The sequence below is a fragment of the Schistocerca cancellata genome, chromosome 6 (assembly GCF_023864275.1).
Source record: "Schistocerca cancellata isolate TAMUIC-IGC-003103 chromosome 6, iqSchCanc2.1, whole genome shotgun sequence".
NCBI lineage: Eukaryota > Metazoa > Arthropoda > Insecta > Orthoptera > Acrididae > Schistocerca > Schistocerca cancellata.
In genome coordinates, this window is record NC_064631.1 from 421234999 (window position 1) to 421252123 (window position 17125).

General features: G+C 43.9%; 1 protein-coding gene across 1 annotated transcript in view; it reads right to left on the minus strand.

The window, feature by feature from the left end:
• The window catches only part of LOC126088359 (integrin alpha-IIb-like), a 269521-nt gene that overhangs the window by 79704 nt on the left and 172692 nt on the right, over positions 1 to 17125 (minus strand). Inside the window, exons 14-15 of the mRNA XM_049906497.1 lie at positions 16811 to 16946; positions 11312 to 11363 (exon numbers count right to left, since the gene is read on the minus strand). Of these exons, the coding sequence (XP_049762454.1) occupies positions 11312 to 11363; positions 16811 to 16946 (188 nt within the window). The remainder of the gene's footprint in view (positions 1 to 11311; positions 11364 to 16810; positions 16947 to 17125) is intronic.

Here is a 17125-nt window from a genome sequence, read left to right on the forward strand (position 1 = left end):
ATCCTTCTGTATCTGCTTACTGTATTCATCTTCTAGTCTTCCTCTACGATTTTTACTAAATTGGTGATCCCTTGATGCCTCAGAATGTGTCCTACCAACCCATCGCTTCTTCTAGTCAAGTTACGCTACAAATTTCTCTTCTCCCCAATTCTGTTCAGTACCTCCTCATTAGTTATGTGATATACCCATCTAATCATCAGCATCTTCTTGTAGCATCACATTTCAAAAGCTTCTATTTTCTTCTTGTCTAAACTATTTATAGTCCATGTTTTACTTCCATACATGGCTACTCCCAGAAAAGACTTCCTAACACTTAAATCTCTACTCGGTGTTAACAAATTTCTCTTCTTCAAAAACGGCTTCCTTGCCATAGCCAATCTATATTTTATATCCTCTCTATTTCGACCATCATCAGTTATTTTACTCCCCAAATAGCAAATCTCATCTACTACTTTAAGTGTCCCATTTCCTAATCTAATTCCCTCAGCATCACCTAATTTAATTCGACTACATTCCATTATCCTCGTTTTGCTTTTGTTGATGTTCATCTTATATCCTCCTTTGAAGACACTGTCCATTCCGTTCAACTGCTCCTCTAGGTCCTTTGCTGTCTCAGACAGAATTACACTGTCGTCAGCAAACCTCAAAGCTTTTACTTCTTCTCCATGGATTTTAATTTCTCCTACAAATTTTTCTTTTGTTTTCCTTACTGCTTGCTCAATATACAGATTGAATACAGCAAGGATAGGCTACACCTGTCTCACTCCCTTCTCAATCACTGCTTCCCTTTCATGGCCCTCGATTCTTATAACTGCCATCTGGTTTCTGTACAAATTGCCATTCGCTGGCTATGTTTTAGCCTTGCAACTTGCAGAATTTGAAAGAGAGATTCCAGTCAACATTGTCAAAAGTTTTCTGTATGTCTACAAATTCTAGAAACGTAGGTTTTCCTTTCCTTAATCTATCTTCTAAGACAAGTCGTAGGGTCAGTATTGCCTCGCGTGTTCCAACATTTCTATGGAATCCAAACTGATCTCCCCGAGGCCGGCTTCTACCAGTTTTTCCATTCGTCTGTAAAGAATTAGTGTTAGTATTTTGCAGCCATGACTAATTATACTAATAGTTCGGTAATTTTCACACCTTCAACACCTGCTTTCTTTGGGATCGGAATTACTATATTCTTCTTAAAGTCTGTTGGTATTTCACCTGTCTCATACATCTTGCTCACCAGGACGTAGAGTTTTGTCTTGGCTGGCTCTCTCAAGGCTATCAGAAGTTCTAATGAAATGTTGTCTACTCCCGGGACGTTGTTTCGACTTAGTTCTTTCAGTGCTCTGTCAAATTATTCACACAGTATCATATCTCCCATCTCATCTTCATCTGCGTTCTCTTCCATTTCCATAATATTGCCCTCAAGGACATCGCTCTTGTATAGACCCTCTAAATACTCCTTCCACTTTTCTGCTTTCCCTTCTTTGCTTAGAACTGGGTTTCCACCTGAGCTCTTGATATTCATACATGTGGTTCTCTTTTCGACAAAGATCTCTTTAATTTTCCTGTAGGCACTATCTGTCTTACCCGTAGTGAGATATGCCTCTATATCCTTATCATTTGTCGTCTATCCATCCCTGCTTCATTTTGTGTTTTCTCCTTTCGTCAATTAAATTCAATATCTCTTCTGTTACCCAAGGATTTATACTATCCCTCGTCTTTTTACCTACTTGATCCTCTACTGCCTTCAGTATTTCATTTCTCAAAGCTACCCATTTTTCTACTATTGTATTTCGTTCCCCTGTACTTGTCAATCGTTCTCTAATGCTCTCTCTGAAACTCTCTCTAACTGCGGAATATTTTACCCCACAGGACGCCATCATCATTTAACCATACAGTGTACCTGCATGTCCTCAGGAAAAATTACAGCTGTAGTTTCCCCTTGCTTTCAGCCGTTCACAATATCAGCACAGCAAGGCCGTTTTGGTTAATGTTACAAGGCCCGATCAGTCAATCATCCAGACTGTTGCCTCTGCAACTATTGAAAAGGCTGCTGCCCCTCTTCAGCAACCACACGTTTGTCTGGCCTCCCAACAGATACCCCTCCGTTGTGGCTGCACCTACGGCACGGCTATCTGTAGCGCTGAGGCACTCAAGCCTCCCGACCAACGACAAGGTCCATGGATCATGGGGGGAGGATACCCCGTAGGAAATGCTTCAAACGTTACGAACTTACACTCGTTGTTGATATACGTTTAGAAAGAATCGTTTTATCAGATCGCTATTCAAACGGGAACCGTCCGGTTCTTTCGCTTGGCGCTGCTTGTAGTTCCAGCCCTTTTCTACTGGAGAAGTCTGGTATTACAGCACTCCCAAACCAAGTTTCCCACAGTAGTCGCCGCACTGGGCCACCGCTGGTGGAACATTGCTTCTAATGGGGCCTTCACAAGGCGCTGCTGACAGGCCAAGTCGCCAGTCGCTGTGTTTCAACAATCAGCACACCTCTGTCGGCTTGGCACTGGCAGTAGAACTAGCGGCAGTATCAAAGCTGTTCACAGCAACAGCTGCGCCAGCTGAGAGTCGAGGCGTGGCACTCCGCGCAGTTTGAAGGATTGCGCGCCCCCAAGAAGAGCTTCTCACGGTGCAAACAGTCACCTTCTGTTCTCTGTTACGACCACTAGTGTGCTGCTGCGTAAAGAAGTGAACTTGACGGTACAAAATGCTTAAACGTAAACGTGTTGTCCTTTCTATGAAGGACAAGTACGAGATTATTAAAATGTTAGAAGAAGGTGAATCTGCAACCGCTTTATCCAATGAGTACAAGGTGGGGAAGTCGACAATTACGGATATAAAAAAACATGTACAGTTAGATTATCTGAACAAACCAGTTTTCCGAACACCCATGTCCCCAAATTACACTCCTGGAAATTGAAATAAGAACACCGTGAATTCATTGTCCCAGGAAGGGGAAGCTTTATTGACACATTCCTGGGGTCAGATACATCACATGATCACACTGACAGAACCACAGGCACATAGACACAGGCAACAGAGCATGCACAATGTCGGCACTAGTACAGTGTATATCCACCTTTCGCAGCAATGCAGGCTGCTATTCTCCCATGGAGACGATCGTAGAGATGCTGGATGTAGTCCTGTGGAACGGCTTGCCATGCCATTTCCACCTGGCGCCTCAGTTGGACCAGCGTTCGTGCTGGACGTGCAGACCGCGTGAGACGACGCTTCATCCAGTCCCAAACATGCTCAATGGGGGACAGATCCGGAGATCTTGCTGGCCAAGGTAGTTGACTTACACCTTCTAGAGCACGTTGGGTGGCACGGGATACATGCGGACGTGCATTGTCCTGTTGGAACAGCAAGTTCCCTTGCCGGTCTAGGAATGGTAGAACGATGGGTTCGGTGACGGTTTGGATGTACCGTGCACTATTCAGTGTCCCCTCGACGATCACCAGTGGTGTACGGCCAGTGTAGGAGATCGCTCCCCACACCATGATGCCGGGTGTTGGCCCTGTGTGCCTCGGTCGTATGCAGTCCTGATTGTGGCGCTCACCTGCACGGTGCCAAACACGCATACGACCATCATTGGCACCAAGGCAGAAGCGACTCTCATCGCTGAAGACGACACGTCTCCATTCGTCCCTCCATTCACGCCTGTCGCGACACCACTGGAGGCGGGCTGCACGATGTTGGGGCGTGAGCGGAAGACGGCCTAACGGTGTGCGGGACCGTAGCCCAGCTTCATGGAGACGGTTGCGAATGGTCCTCGCCGATACCCCAGGAGCAACAGTGTCCCTAATTTGCTGGGAAGTGGCGGTGCGGTCCCCTACGGCACTGCGTAGGATCCTACGGTCTTGGCGTGCATCCGTGCGTCGCTGCGGTCCGGTCCCAGGTCGACAGGCACGTGCACCTTCCGCCGACCACTGGCGACAACATCGATGTACTGTGGAGACCTCACGCCCCACGTGTTGAGCAATTCGGCGGTACGTCCACCCGGCCTCCCGCCTGCCCACTATACGCCCTCGCTCAAAGTCCGTCAACTGCACATACGGTTCACGTCCACGCTGTCGCGGCATGCTACCAGTGTTAAAGACTGCGATGGAGCTCCGTATGCCACGGCAAACTGGCTGACACTGACGGCGGCGGTGCACAAATGCTGCGCAGCTAGCGCCATTCGACGGCCAACACCGCGGTTCCTGGTGTGTCCGCTGTGCCGTGCGTGTGATCATTGCTTGTACAGCCCTCTCGCAGTGTCCGGAGCAAGTATGGTGGGTCTGACACACCGGTGTCAATTTGTTCTTTTTTCCATTTCCAGGAGTGTACTTCGGATAATCGGCGCTCTACTGTATCTCGAATGATGGCGCTAGATTTAGAAGATGCTTACATCTTCGGTCCAGGATACTCAGCTTGAACTTGCTGACATGAATAAAATTAATTGAGCCTGCTTTTACGTGTTTTACCAACAGATGACGCTACTTCAGTACTTGAGCCAAGCTCATAACAGTATTTTGCAAAACCGGAACAAAATTTGGTGTTGTCGGGACAAGTAGGTCCATGACGCTGACAGTTCCGATATATCGGGACGGATGGCAACCCTAATGTTACGTGTAAATGCCACCAACAGATTAAAGGAGAAGAATCTATATATACCTTACTTTTTATAAAACAAAATTTGCATACCTTGAATTTTAAACAACGGACAAGAATTCTAATGCCTTACTTTTTTAAAAAACTTTTGTAATGTATATCTGCATGTCTTGTATCATTGTGCTTTAAACAATAAAACACTGTTAACGATTAACTTCACATTTTCAATACCTGCCTCAAGCATTACATAAACTTTAATAATACTACCTAAAGATTTCTGATGTTTAAGAAACACTAATGTATGACAGCGTTTGAATCACCATCTGCTGCCTCCCAACAATTTTAATGTTTGAATCACCATCTGCTGCTAATGTATGACAGCGTTTGAATCACTATCTGCTGCCTCCCGACAATAATAATGTTTGAATCACCATCTGCTATCTCCCAACGTTTTTTTTTTTTAAGGACTTGTAGTCCGGGGTGATATGTTACAATACAGCATCACCGGTCTATTGCGGTCTAACTGTGTTGGTGAGGCAGTAAATTTCCACTGGGCAGTGACTGCGTCACTGCAATTCACTTTGGAGGTGTGGCGGTGGGACTTGTAGTCCCGTGCCACCCTCTGACGGTGATAGTACTACATGAGTCAGGCAGAAAATTTTGCCTAACATGGGCAGGTGAAGGTGTGGCGGACTATAGATAGCATAATTTTGTCTTTACATTTAAATTCAACAAACACTGATGAACCAAAGTCTATGACCACTGCCTACTGCGAGATAGAATGCCGCACGTGATGCGGTAGGGATAGCACAGTGTGGTTCTAATTAAACATTCGCTACCTGAGAGGGCCCATATGGAAACGAGGACAATGGAACTTTGTGGGAACGTTTTTAAGCACATGCAGAAGAGAAATAAAGTCTTCTGCCAGCGTGTGTAGTGCCAACAGTAAAATTCGGATGCGGTGGTGTTATTTTGTGGTCATTGAAGGATACGTTTTCATTTCCACATGAGAGGGTAACATTTTTTAATCGTGTACCATGTTAACTTTCCAATCTACAAACGTTGCTTGATGTGACGACTACCTTCAACTGCAATTGGAGTAGGGATAACATTTCACAAATGTTCACAGCACTTTTCGAACGATCTACTATGGAATGTGCATCTGTCGTGATAGCTTGTGCACAGCTTGAAGAACGCACTTTGCGTCCAGCGTCCTCAACCGTGCCAACAGTAAGTTCTTCAACAATTTGTGGTGCAGTTGGCCGTCGGCCTCTCCCAGGGGTAACTCTCAACTCGCCAGTTAATTCGAACTTCCGAATCATGATTTTCAACCCTAGTGCAGAAAGAGAACCCCTCCAGTATTCCTTTCGTTCGTCGACACTCGCTAAGAGCAGCAGGACTATTGCCGTCGTTTTGATAACACAGCTTTACGAGTAAAGCCCTGTTCACCTTGTCCAGACCCATGTTGTCTGTCTGCAGCTGTAATGCACACTGATGTCTGTGTTTCAATCCCACGTCGCCGTACCTAACGGAAATTCATGACACTAACACTAATAACAACGCAAATCCCGTAGCGCACAGTCTGAACATCATTCGTATAAAGCTGGGTACCCATACGGTAAATAGTTTTCCGTCTACACTGGCTAAAGTAGTGAAAGTTTAATTATAAACACCCTGTATGCAAGCGGAGCTAAGGCGAGAGGATAATCATCCTAGCAAAGCAACATACAGGCCACAAATTCACTGACATAAACGACTTTGGTAAAGGACAGATTGTTATGGCGTGGATCGAGCAGATAAGAAACAGTGATGCTGTTCGCATGTTCAGTCGTGAGCACTAGAAGGTGAAATCATGAGAAGCAACGTCGCCGCCTCATTCCAGATCGTGGAGGTCGAAGGTTTGCCCGTTCTGTGAAGCACGACAGGCGGCAATCTGTGGCAGACCTGGCGACAGAATTCAATGTTTATGCAGGCGCAAGCATTCGGAGCACACCGTTCCGCGCACATTGTTGTTCGTGGGGCTCCGTAGCAGACGAACTCTTATGTATTCCCATGTTTACCCAACGAAATCGTCAATTGCGATGGCAATGGATTCGTGACCGTCGAGATTAGGACTGTGGATCATTGGAAACGTGTCGCTTGGTTGAATGAATCACGTTTCTGGCGACAACAGATCAAAGGTCGTTATCAGAGGAGCAGTAAGAATTCAGGAGGAACAGATAGCAATGGAGAGGTTTGAGGACATCGTATCCTACCTCGCAAAGAAGAGAAAACACGCTCCACGAAATGAAAAGTATACTTAGCACAGTACGTGAAATCAGGATAAAGTCAGCTAAGGTAGCCTCGTAGAGTGTTCTTGGGGAATATTGAGGTGCTTAATATCAATATTGGAGATACAAAGCTGTTGAACGAACGCAAGAATTCATGTACGGTACCTGGAATGCGAGATTACGCAAGATATCCAAAGCAAGAAATATACCACAAATAGGTACATTCAAGCGAATAAATCTTATCGATAGATTAACAAAGGGGGTCTACTGGTATAAAAAACTGATATGAAGTTGAAGAAGTTCCTGGAAGTGTTCATCAAGAATACTGCTTTGTATCGAATTACTGAACTCAAACATGTAACAGGCGGAAAATTAGAAACTGAAAGCGTTGAAAATGCGGTGCCGTATAAAGTTGTTAAAACTGGTCAGATGAACTACCAGCGGAAGAGATAATGGAAACAATAGGTCAGAAAAGAAATACAAGAAACTTCGATTCAAAAAGGGAGAAATATTTTTCTCGGCATCAAGTAACAGTTGATCTAACACACAAAGTGATTGTGGAGAGGAAAACTGAAAGGACAAATAAAGACAAGAATATGTCGAACAGATTACGGAAGATGTTGGATGTAGTAAATATGTAGAGACCAATAAATGGTTCAAATGGCTCTGAGCAGTATGGGACTTAACTTCTGAGGTCATCAGTCCCCTCACTATGGGATATAACTTCTGAGGTCATCAGTCCCCTAGAACTTAGAACTACTTAAACCTAACTAACCTAAGGACATCACACACATCCATGCCCGAGGCAGGATTCGAACTTCCAACCGTAGCGGTCGCGCGGTTCCAGACTGAAGCGCCTAGAACCGCTCGGCCAAATCCGGCCGGCGAGACCAAGAACGTAGTAACACATAGGAAGAGAGGGGAAACAGTATCACGCTATTAAGACAGTCGAAGCAACATTGCGTGAAAAAAAAAGTTAATCTATCAGTGAAGGGCCGATCTCTCTGACGGGTATAGACACAGACTGCTGTAAAATATTTTACGTTTCAATTGGCATTATAATAGATATGAATGATCAGGTGATATCTGAAGACTTAATTTATAATTCGAAAATCGATAATGTTCTAAACTGAATTTATGAATAAAGAACAACTATTGGACCGTTTCACTCTTTCGAACACATTGCAGCTGCAGACTATGTCTCTGCGTGAAAACTATGATGCAGGAAATGGCGTTCTGTTGTTAATAACTTTCCAAAATTTTTGAGTACGTGTGGGAATTTTTACAAAGTTTTCTAGTAACATCCTGTTACTTATAGAGAGCGATACATTTCAAGAGTCGATAGCGTTGTTTGGATAGCCCTATCTCTCCAGATACTGACAGGCGCGATGCATAGAACCTTTCTGCTCCTTCGCTTTTCCCCCAATTCATAATAAGTAGCGATATTTGCATAGTATAAAGCAGAGCTTTATAACAATATTTCGCTGGGATTTCTACAGTAGGTTTTCTCACCTAATCAGAAATATTTGCTTTATTCGTGCGACATATCGCGTTAATTAGCGAAGCCTGAATCTACTGTCTTTAGTACTGGATTGGTGTATAAGTTCGTCGCGTATTTCCACAACAGATACACGTAACAGAGACTTTGCTCATCAATAATATATTCTCCTTCACTATTTGTAACAGTCTGCCAACGCTGGGGTAGCTACTGTAGAAATGACTACAGAATGCATCGAGCTACGTGGCGGAGCCCATTTTCCTACAGAAATGAAATTCCTTTAAGATTGTTCGATGTTGTTGTTGCTGTGATCTTCAGTCCTGAGACTGGTTTGATGCAGCTTTCCATGCTACTCTATCCTGTGCAAGCTTCTTCATCTCCCAGTACTTACTGCAACCTACATCCTTCTGAATCTGCTTAGTGTATTCATCTCTTGGTATCCCTTTACGATTTTTACCCTTCACGCTGCACTCCAATGCTAAATTTGTGATCCCTTGATGCCTCAGAACATGCCCTACCAACTGGTCCCTCCTTCTTGTCAAGTTGTGCCACAAACTCGTCTTCTCCCCTATTCTATTCAAAACCTCCTCATTAGTTACGTGATCTACCCATCTAATTTTCAGCATTCTTCTGTAGCACCACATTTCGAAAGCTTCTATTCTCTTCGTGTCCAAACTATTTATAGTCCATGTTTCACTTCCATACATGGCTACACTCCATACAAATACTTTCAGAAACGACTTCCTGACACGTAAATCTATACTCGATGTTAACAAATTCCTCTTCTTCAGAAACGCTTTCCTTGCCATTGCCAGTCTACATTTTATATCCTCTCTACTTCGACCATCATCAGTTATTTTGTTCCCCAAATAGCAAAACTCCTTTACTACTTTAAGTGTCTCATTTCCTAATCTAATTCCCTCAGCATCACCCGACTTAATTCGACTACATTCCATTATCCTCGTTTTGCTTTTGTTCATGTTTATCTTATGTCCTCCTTTCAAGACACTGTCCATTCCGTTCAACTGCTCTTCCAAGTCCTTTGCTGTCTCTGACAGAATTACAATGTCATCGGCGAACCTCAAAGTTTTTATTTCTTCTCCATGGATTTGAATACCTACTCCGAATTTTTCTTTTGTTTCCTTTACTGCTTTCTCAATATACAGATTGAATAACATCGGGGATAGGCTACAATCCTGTCTCACTCCCTTCCCACCGACTGCTACCCTTTCATGTCCCTCGACTCTTATAACTGCCATTTGGTTTCTGTACAAATTGTAAATAGCCTTTCGCTCCCTGTATTTTACCCCTGCCACCTTCAGAATTTGAAAGAGAGTATTCCAGTCAACATTGTCAAAAGCTTTCTCTAAGTCTACAAATGCTAGAAACGTAGGTTTGCCTTTCCTTAATCTTTCTTCTAAGATAAGACGTAAGGTCAGTATTGCCTCACGTGTTCCAACATTTTTACGGAATCCAAATTCATCTTCCCCGAGTTCGACTTCTACCAGTTTTTCCATTTGTCTGTAAAGAATTCGCGTTAGTATTTTGCAGCTGTGATTTATTTGTTCGATAGAGAGCGGAAAAGGTGAAAATCTGAGGGCGCAAGATCGGGTGAACAAGGTGGGTGCAGAATGATTTCCCAACCCAACTATTGTATAGCGTCTCTTTGTTAGTCTAGCGGAATGCGGGCGGGCGTTATGGTGAAGTAGCGTCACTTCATGCAGTCCTCCCGGTCTTTATTCTTGGTTTGATTCTGCAAGACGTCTCAGTTGCTGACAATAAATGTCAACAGTAATAGTTACACCTCGAGGAAGCAATTCTTAGTACATCACACCGTCGCTGTTCCACGAGATGCATCTTTTGTGGATGCACGCTGGTCTTTGTATGGGGAGTTGCTGCTTTGTTTGGGCTCAGTCATTCCTCTCTTTTCCTTTTGTTGGCATAAGGACTCCGATTCTCGTCACCAGAAACGATACAGGATAGGAGCGGTCGGTGTTGATCACGACCCACGGGCGACGAGCAAGCAGAGTTGCACATATTGCCGCCTGCCGATTTTTGTGATTTTGGCTTAGAGCATGCGGTACCCATATACCTAATTTTTGAAGCTTCCCCAGTGCATGTAAATATCGCACGATGTTAGAATGATCACAGTTCACCACACTTGCCAGTCCTATAGTACACTCACATAGGCATTGTAGATTAACTGGTTTAAAGGATCTTCATCAAACACCGAAAGTGTTTCTGAATGTGGAGAGTCACTAACGTCGAAACAATCCTCAAAACGAGAAAATCGTTTTCTTGCCGTGCTCTGTCACATGGCATTATCGCAATACACGGCCAAAATGTTTCTGGCTACCTCCGTTGCTGTTAACCACCTATTGAACTCAAACAGAAAAATTACGTCGGAAATGTTACGATTTCTCCACTTGGCACTTCATTTTCTAGCATCCGCAGGTTCGCTCACTATCTCCAGATGACAAAATGACAATATGTAAACTCAAACAGCAACAGTGAACTGCAAATAAAAAGCGAAAATCGATAAATACTCCTATAGGAATCGAAATACCAACACTCAAAACAAAAACGCTACGAACTTACGCACCAACCTAATATAAGGTTGCGCGTAGCCGACAGTGATTAGTACGTGTTGTATGTTGGATTTGTTGGTGTTCAGTCGGCGTCCCAGGTCACAAGGCCGCGACAACTCGCTGGCCCATCCTTGCCCAATTTGAGCAACTGCTTGCTCTATAGTGTTCTCCTCATCAACGGAACGTTGTATTCGAATCTTCCATCTCTCTGCCTTGCTTTCTGTTTTCACAACTACTAGTGTATTAATCGTGTAAGTGCTGTATTTACTTTAAAATCTAAGGCATTGTGCTTCGTACAAAACTGAGCACAAGCTGGATTTATCAGTTACTTTTCATAGATAAATAACCCATCAACTTACCTTCTGCTTCTGATCTCCTTGCTGTGGGTTTCTTTCGCTTGAAGAATCCCATCTGCAACCACATAACAAACCGCTATATTAATATCAAGAAATTCCTGAGATATAATACATACATAAAAAAGAAGAACAATCATAATCCCCGTTAAATAGATTTCTAAAATTTCCTAGTAAGTGTGGAAAGACTGTATCTTGAAGATCAACACGTACCTGCATCGAAAATCGCTAAATGAAATCATTAATGAAAGACATACGAGGATTGCCCAGAAAGTAAGGCACCACATTTTTTTTTCTCATGCGAAACGTTACGTATGTATTACTTTAAAGTCTCCTGAGAAAGCGCACCAAGTTTCCGTCACTTCCGACAGATAGTGTAGCTGCACGACAGTTACAAAATGGCGTCTTTAGGTGATGTACGTTACAAGCAATGTGCCGCCACTGAATTTCTCACTGCAGAGAAAGAAACTGTGAGGAATATTCACGAACGCTTGTGCAACGTCTATGGAGCATCTGCTGTCGACGAAGTACACTTAGTCGCTGTGCAAGGAGGGTCAGGTCGTCAGAAGGGGTTTCGGCGGAGCTCCACGATTTGCAGCGGTCGAGAGACCATCCACGTCTGTCACACCTGACATGTTGCAACGAGCTGATGTCATTCGCGAGAACAGACGCATTACGACTCGGCAGTTGGCGCTGCATCTGTCAATCAGCAAAGGAAGTGTGGATGCAATTATCCACACTCTTGGATAATCAAAAGTGTGTGCGAGATGGGTCCCGCGATGTCTAACGGTGGATCACAAATCGCACAGAAAAAACATTTGTCTTGATTTGTTGCAACGTTTTGAAGCTGAGGGAGAGGATTTTTGTCCCGGATTGTGACAGGGGATGAAACCTTGGTTCATCGGTCGATGTAATTGCGCCATTCCCATTCCCCACCGGAGAAAAAATTCAAAGCAACTGCTTCCGTCGGTAAGGTCATGATCACCGTTTTTGGGATTGTGACGGTGTGTTTTTCATTGACGTGATAGCAAGAGGCGATATCATTTATTCAGAAGCATATGTAAACACATTAACAAAATTCAAGACTCGCTTCCGGCGACTTCGGCGCCACAGGAACCCAGGAGATGTTTTGCTGCAACACGATAATCCTCGGCCCCGGTCTGAGGACTGCTGAACACATCGCAAAACAGGGTTGGACAGTGTTACCCCATCCACCCTACATCCCAGACCCAGTCCCCTCGGACTTCCACTTGTTTGGACCATTAAAATGTGCCATTCGTGGAAGACACTTTGAGGACGATGGTGAGGTGATTCACACAGTGAAGCACTGGCTCCGCCACCAGGACAAGAACTGGCAACGACAGGGCATACACGACCTTGTTTCGCGCTGGACGAAGGCCATAGAATCGGATGGAGATTATGTGGAAAAATAGGGTATGTAGATAAAACACCATTCTTTCGTGTGTGTAATTCTCATGATGTTCAATAAAAAATTGTTGAAGAAAAAAATGCGATGCATTACTTTTTGGGCAACCCTCGTACTTACGCAGCCACACCATCAGCTACTGTATAAATGTGATTAAAATGTGCTGCTAGTTTTGGTCTGTATGACTATCTTCTGGCATTTGTCAGCAATTCCGTACAGTATTGTGGTTTCTGATCTGTTAAACATTTTATACTAACACACTTTGATATCTGGTCCGTGAAAAGGAACGTGTACATTTCCTGTAAGACCTGTCCTAGTTACGCTTGTTGTGTTCACATCACAACTATTGCGAAAATTTCGTTAAGTACATTGTTTTGCAGATTTATAGTGTAACTTCACTTCCGCGATCACTGCGAAATTATTTCAACTTCATTGATGAAAAACATATTCCACATGTCTGTGGGCTCTTGTTTTGCAGATATACTTTGTAACTTCACACATGACCATCAACTACGTCAGGTGAACTGTGTCCATCATATAAGTAAACAAAGAAAAATTCAGATTAAGCTTTCAAATTTTCTACTGACGATGAATGAAAGAGCAGTTAAATTTGTTTGCCAATATAGTAAGCAGTTTGCACGGTCAAAGAAAGCACTACGTTAAAGGGCTAGTCAAACGAAAACCCAACACTCGCCACAACGTGACCAGGTAATGGTTCCATTCAAAAGTAATCACCACATGCTTTAAGACATTTATCCCACTGGGAGACGAGACGGTCAATTTCTGTTTCATGGAACGCAATCGGCCGCTGACGGGTCTCTACCGCACCCCACTCTTGCACTTCCTCGTCCAACTGAAACCGATGTCCGCGCATGTCTTTCTTCATGTCGCCAGAGATGTAAAATCACAAGGTAAAATATCCGGGCTGTATGGAGGATGGTGGAGTGTTTCCCAACCAAATCGCTGAATCATAGCTTTAGTCCGACTGGCAGTGTTCGGGCGGGCGTTTTAGTGCAACAGGGTGATTCTGCTGGACAGGATTTCAACAGTCCGAGAGCAAACGGCAAAGCGAACAGTGGAAATATTTCACATCTCTCCAACAAAAGAAATCCAAAGCTGTTCACCTCAGTTCCGGTAAGGATACGATGACCTCTTTCTTCGACTGCAGAGGCCCTCTGCTCGTTGAGTTCCTTGAGCGTGGAACCACAATCAGTCCGCTACGGTATGGAGACATTTTTGAGGCGCTATGAAGACATTTTGCAGAAACTGCGACGCACCATAGAGCCAAAACGCTCAGGAACGCTGTCGGACGATAACGTCCGTCCTTATACTGCCAATCGAGAGAAGGCTACGTTTCAGAGATTAGGTTGGGAAGCACTGCAACATCCCCCGTACAGCCCGGATCTTCCACCGTGTAATTCTTACATCTTCGCCAACCTGTAGAATACTGTGTGTAGACGTTGGTTTCAGTCAGACGAGGAAGTGCAAGAATGGATGCGATTGTAGAACCGTCAAAGCAGTTCACCGCGTTCTGAGAAACAGGAACTGATTGTCTCGTCTCCCAGAAGGATAAATGTTTTAACGCGTGTGGTGATTGCTTTTGAACGGAATCAAATCATTGCCCAACTGTGGTGGGAGTTCGGTTTTCATTTGACTGCGAAGCACATCACAGGGCATCAACTACTCTGAATCATGTTTTCTACACACCTGCTTTGGTACCGATTCATTTTTGCCTCCTACCTTCGAGCACCTTCTCTTGGTAACTCAGAATTGTCCCTCCGATGGACATTACTGAATATACATAGGAGAACTATGAATGTGTGTTAACTATAAGGTCAAGTTAACTGTAGTAACAGTATCACCTCCACTGTCACAACATCGACCTCCACACATTCTCCCTGTTAGTCGATAACTGCTAAACACGGAGTTTCATCGTTCATACGTCGATCTGTCACGATGAAGCATCGAACCACCCATGCACTTAAACACAACAGAAGAGAAACGGACCATGGGTGAAGTGGTTTGAATCACCATTTATAAAGAACAACACAAACGCCAACTTTATTGCCTTCTGACATTACTTTCAGTGGACGCAGTCGCCTTTGCACCACTCTTCCGAGTCAACGTTCAGGATTAACACCGACGATAAATCATTGTTTATACGGTTTATTTTCTTCACACTCCATGGGAAATTCATATTGGAAACTGATTTCATTTCACGTAGCAGATGTTTTTGTTGTTGTTCTTGTTGATATTCCAGAATGATATATTCACTCTGCAGCGGAGTGTGCGCTGATATGAAACTTCCTGGCAGATTAAAACCGAGGAGACGAGATACTGGCAGAAGTAAAGCTGTGAGGACGGGGTCGTGCTTGGTAGCTCAAATGGTAGAGCACTTGCCCGCGAAAGTGAGTGATGTGTTACCAACTGTCAATCACAATGGAAGCTGGTACATATATATTAATAACAAAGTCGCCAATACTGTCACAGAAAGCACAGAATTCATTTTTGGGTCCAAATCGTCCTATAAATAATATTAATGATGATATTTTAAAGCATGTTAAGCTTGTTACATCTTATTGTCACAGAGACAGCTCCCACCATTACGCTATGAAAGAGTCATTTAACTTCCTCTGCATCATCTGAAGACGAGCTTGAGAAGATCCGAAACATTTGAAAAAACTAGCTGGTTGCAGATTTCTGTGTTTATATTGAATAAACATTCAAGTGTTCTAAAACAACCTAATGGATATGCTTAATAAATTGTACCAGTCACTAGCCGCTACTGATCGAACTTAAACGTAGCTAGAGGAGCGAAGTTGCAATGAGTGAGCAATCAAGACGCAACCTTTCTTACATCTGAATTTATTGTCCACTATTTTGAGAGCAGATGTCCATTCTTCTCTCAGTTTTAACTTTAAAGAAGCCCGTTGTTGATTAAACGACAAACCCTATTCTTCCATCTTTCTCCTCCTTAATACTGATATTTGCATGTTCCCGGATTGCTATCGTATACCGTTCAGGAACAAACAAAACCGCTATGGATGTTTTCTTTCAGCCTTCGAACGGACGCCTTTACTGGACTCGCAACACGAGGTTTCCTCTCCCACTGCAATACTGAAGCAGCTGGTCTAAGACTTTTCTGGAGATTAAAATGGACAAAATATCGAGAGTTGATTTTCCTCCCATGACATGGCCAGGTAAGGGAAAGCCTTTGGGTTGTAACATTCCGCACTGAACCGATTCTTTCTGTCTGATGAGACTGCTGGGGCCTTGTGCAAAAATTTGATCCTCTTCATTGCATTCATCCACCATGGCGTCACACACTCCAGTTAGGTCTTCTCCCCATGGATGCCACCCCGTCACAGCAATGGCTGCCTGAAGTGGTAACCATTCCTCGGAGTCCGTGTGCCCCAAATTCGACAGTCACATATTCCAAGGTACGCAACAGGAGTTAGTAGCGCTGGCATGAACAGTGCGTTCCCTACATTTTTAGGGAGCTGCGACCTCTTGGGTACTTATCGACCCCCCTACAACAGACTAGCTCCCGTGTTCGATTTTTTGGCGCCTAATTCAACCACTCACATAAGAGGTGCTTCAGACAGAATTGCACAGTGTGTAGAACGTGCGCTACAATGGACGTCCTTCCTTGTACAGGCATTACTTAAAAATTTGGAAAATATATGTAGATCTGTCCCAGTCCTTGATGTCGAACATATGTTAGCGGAAAAGGTGTGGGAAAGATGTAAAAATGGTTCAAATAAGCACTGCCCTAGACAAAAAGCCACGTCGACAACATGGAAACCATCCTACTGACTGGCCAGAGAGAAGGTACAGTCAGAGAATATGACTGTTGCACAGGGGAGGGGGGTGGTGGTAGTAGTGGTGGTGGGGGGGGGAGGGGGAGGCTAAACTAATACCTAAGAAAACGTAAAACGGTAAGATGTGGACTAACTAATGGGATATTACCAATTACCTCTAGCAACATTAGACATTAGCACACCCTATCTTTCGAGATATCAACAACTGTATGATACCACATTCACAGAAAAATCATGAGCTTGCTTTAAAGTAAGTACCTTATAAAGGACGGCCACTATAGCAGCATAGATGAGCAGGGCGACCACCACCAAAACGATCCACACCCAAGGAGCCAATGCCGCCCTCTGGATGTTGGGGCTCAGAATGGTAGTCGTCGTATTTGTTTCGCTGGACCTGAAACATGGTACGTGATACATTTAGTAAACGTCTTGTTGTTGTCCTGCACTACACACATTATGTGTAAGTTTGAGTAATAGGTTTTACATTCACATTCTACAGCTCTAGATTCATTTGTGAAAGACACATATGAGGTGTGCTTGGAAAGATTTAAGAATGGCTTGTAATTGTACAAT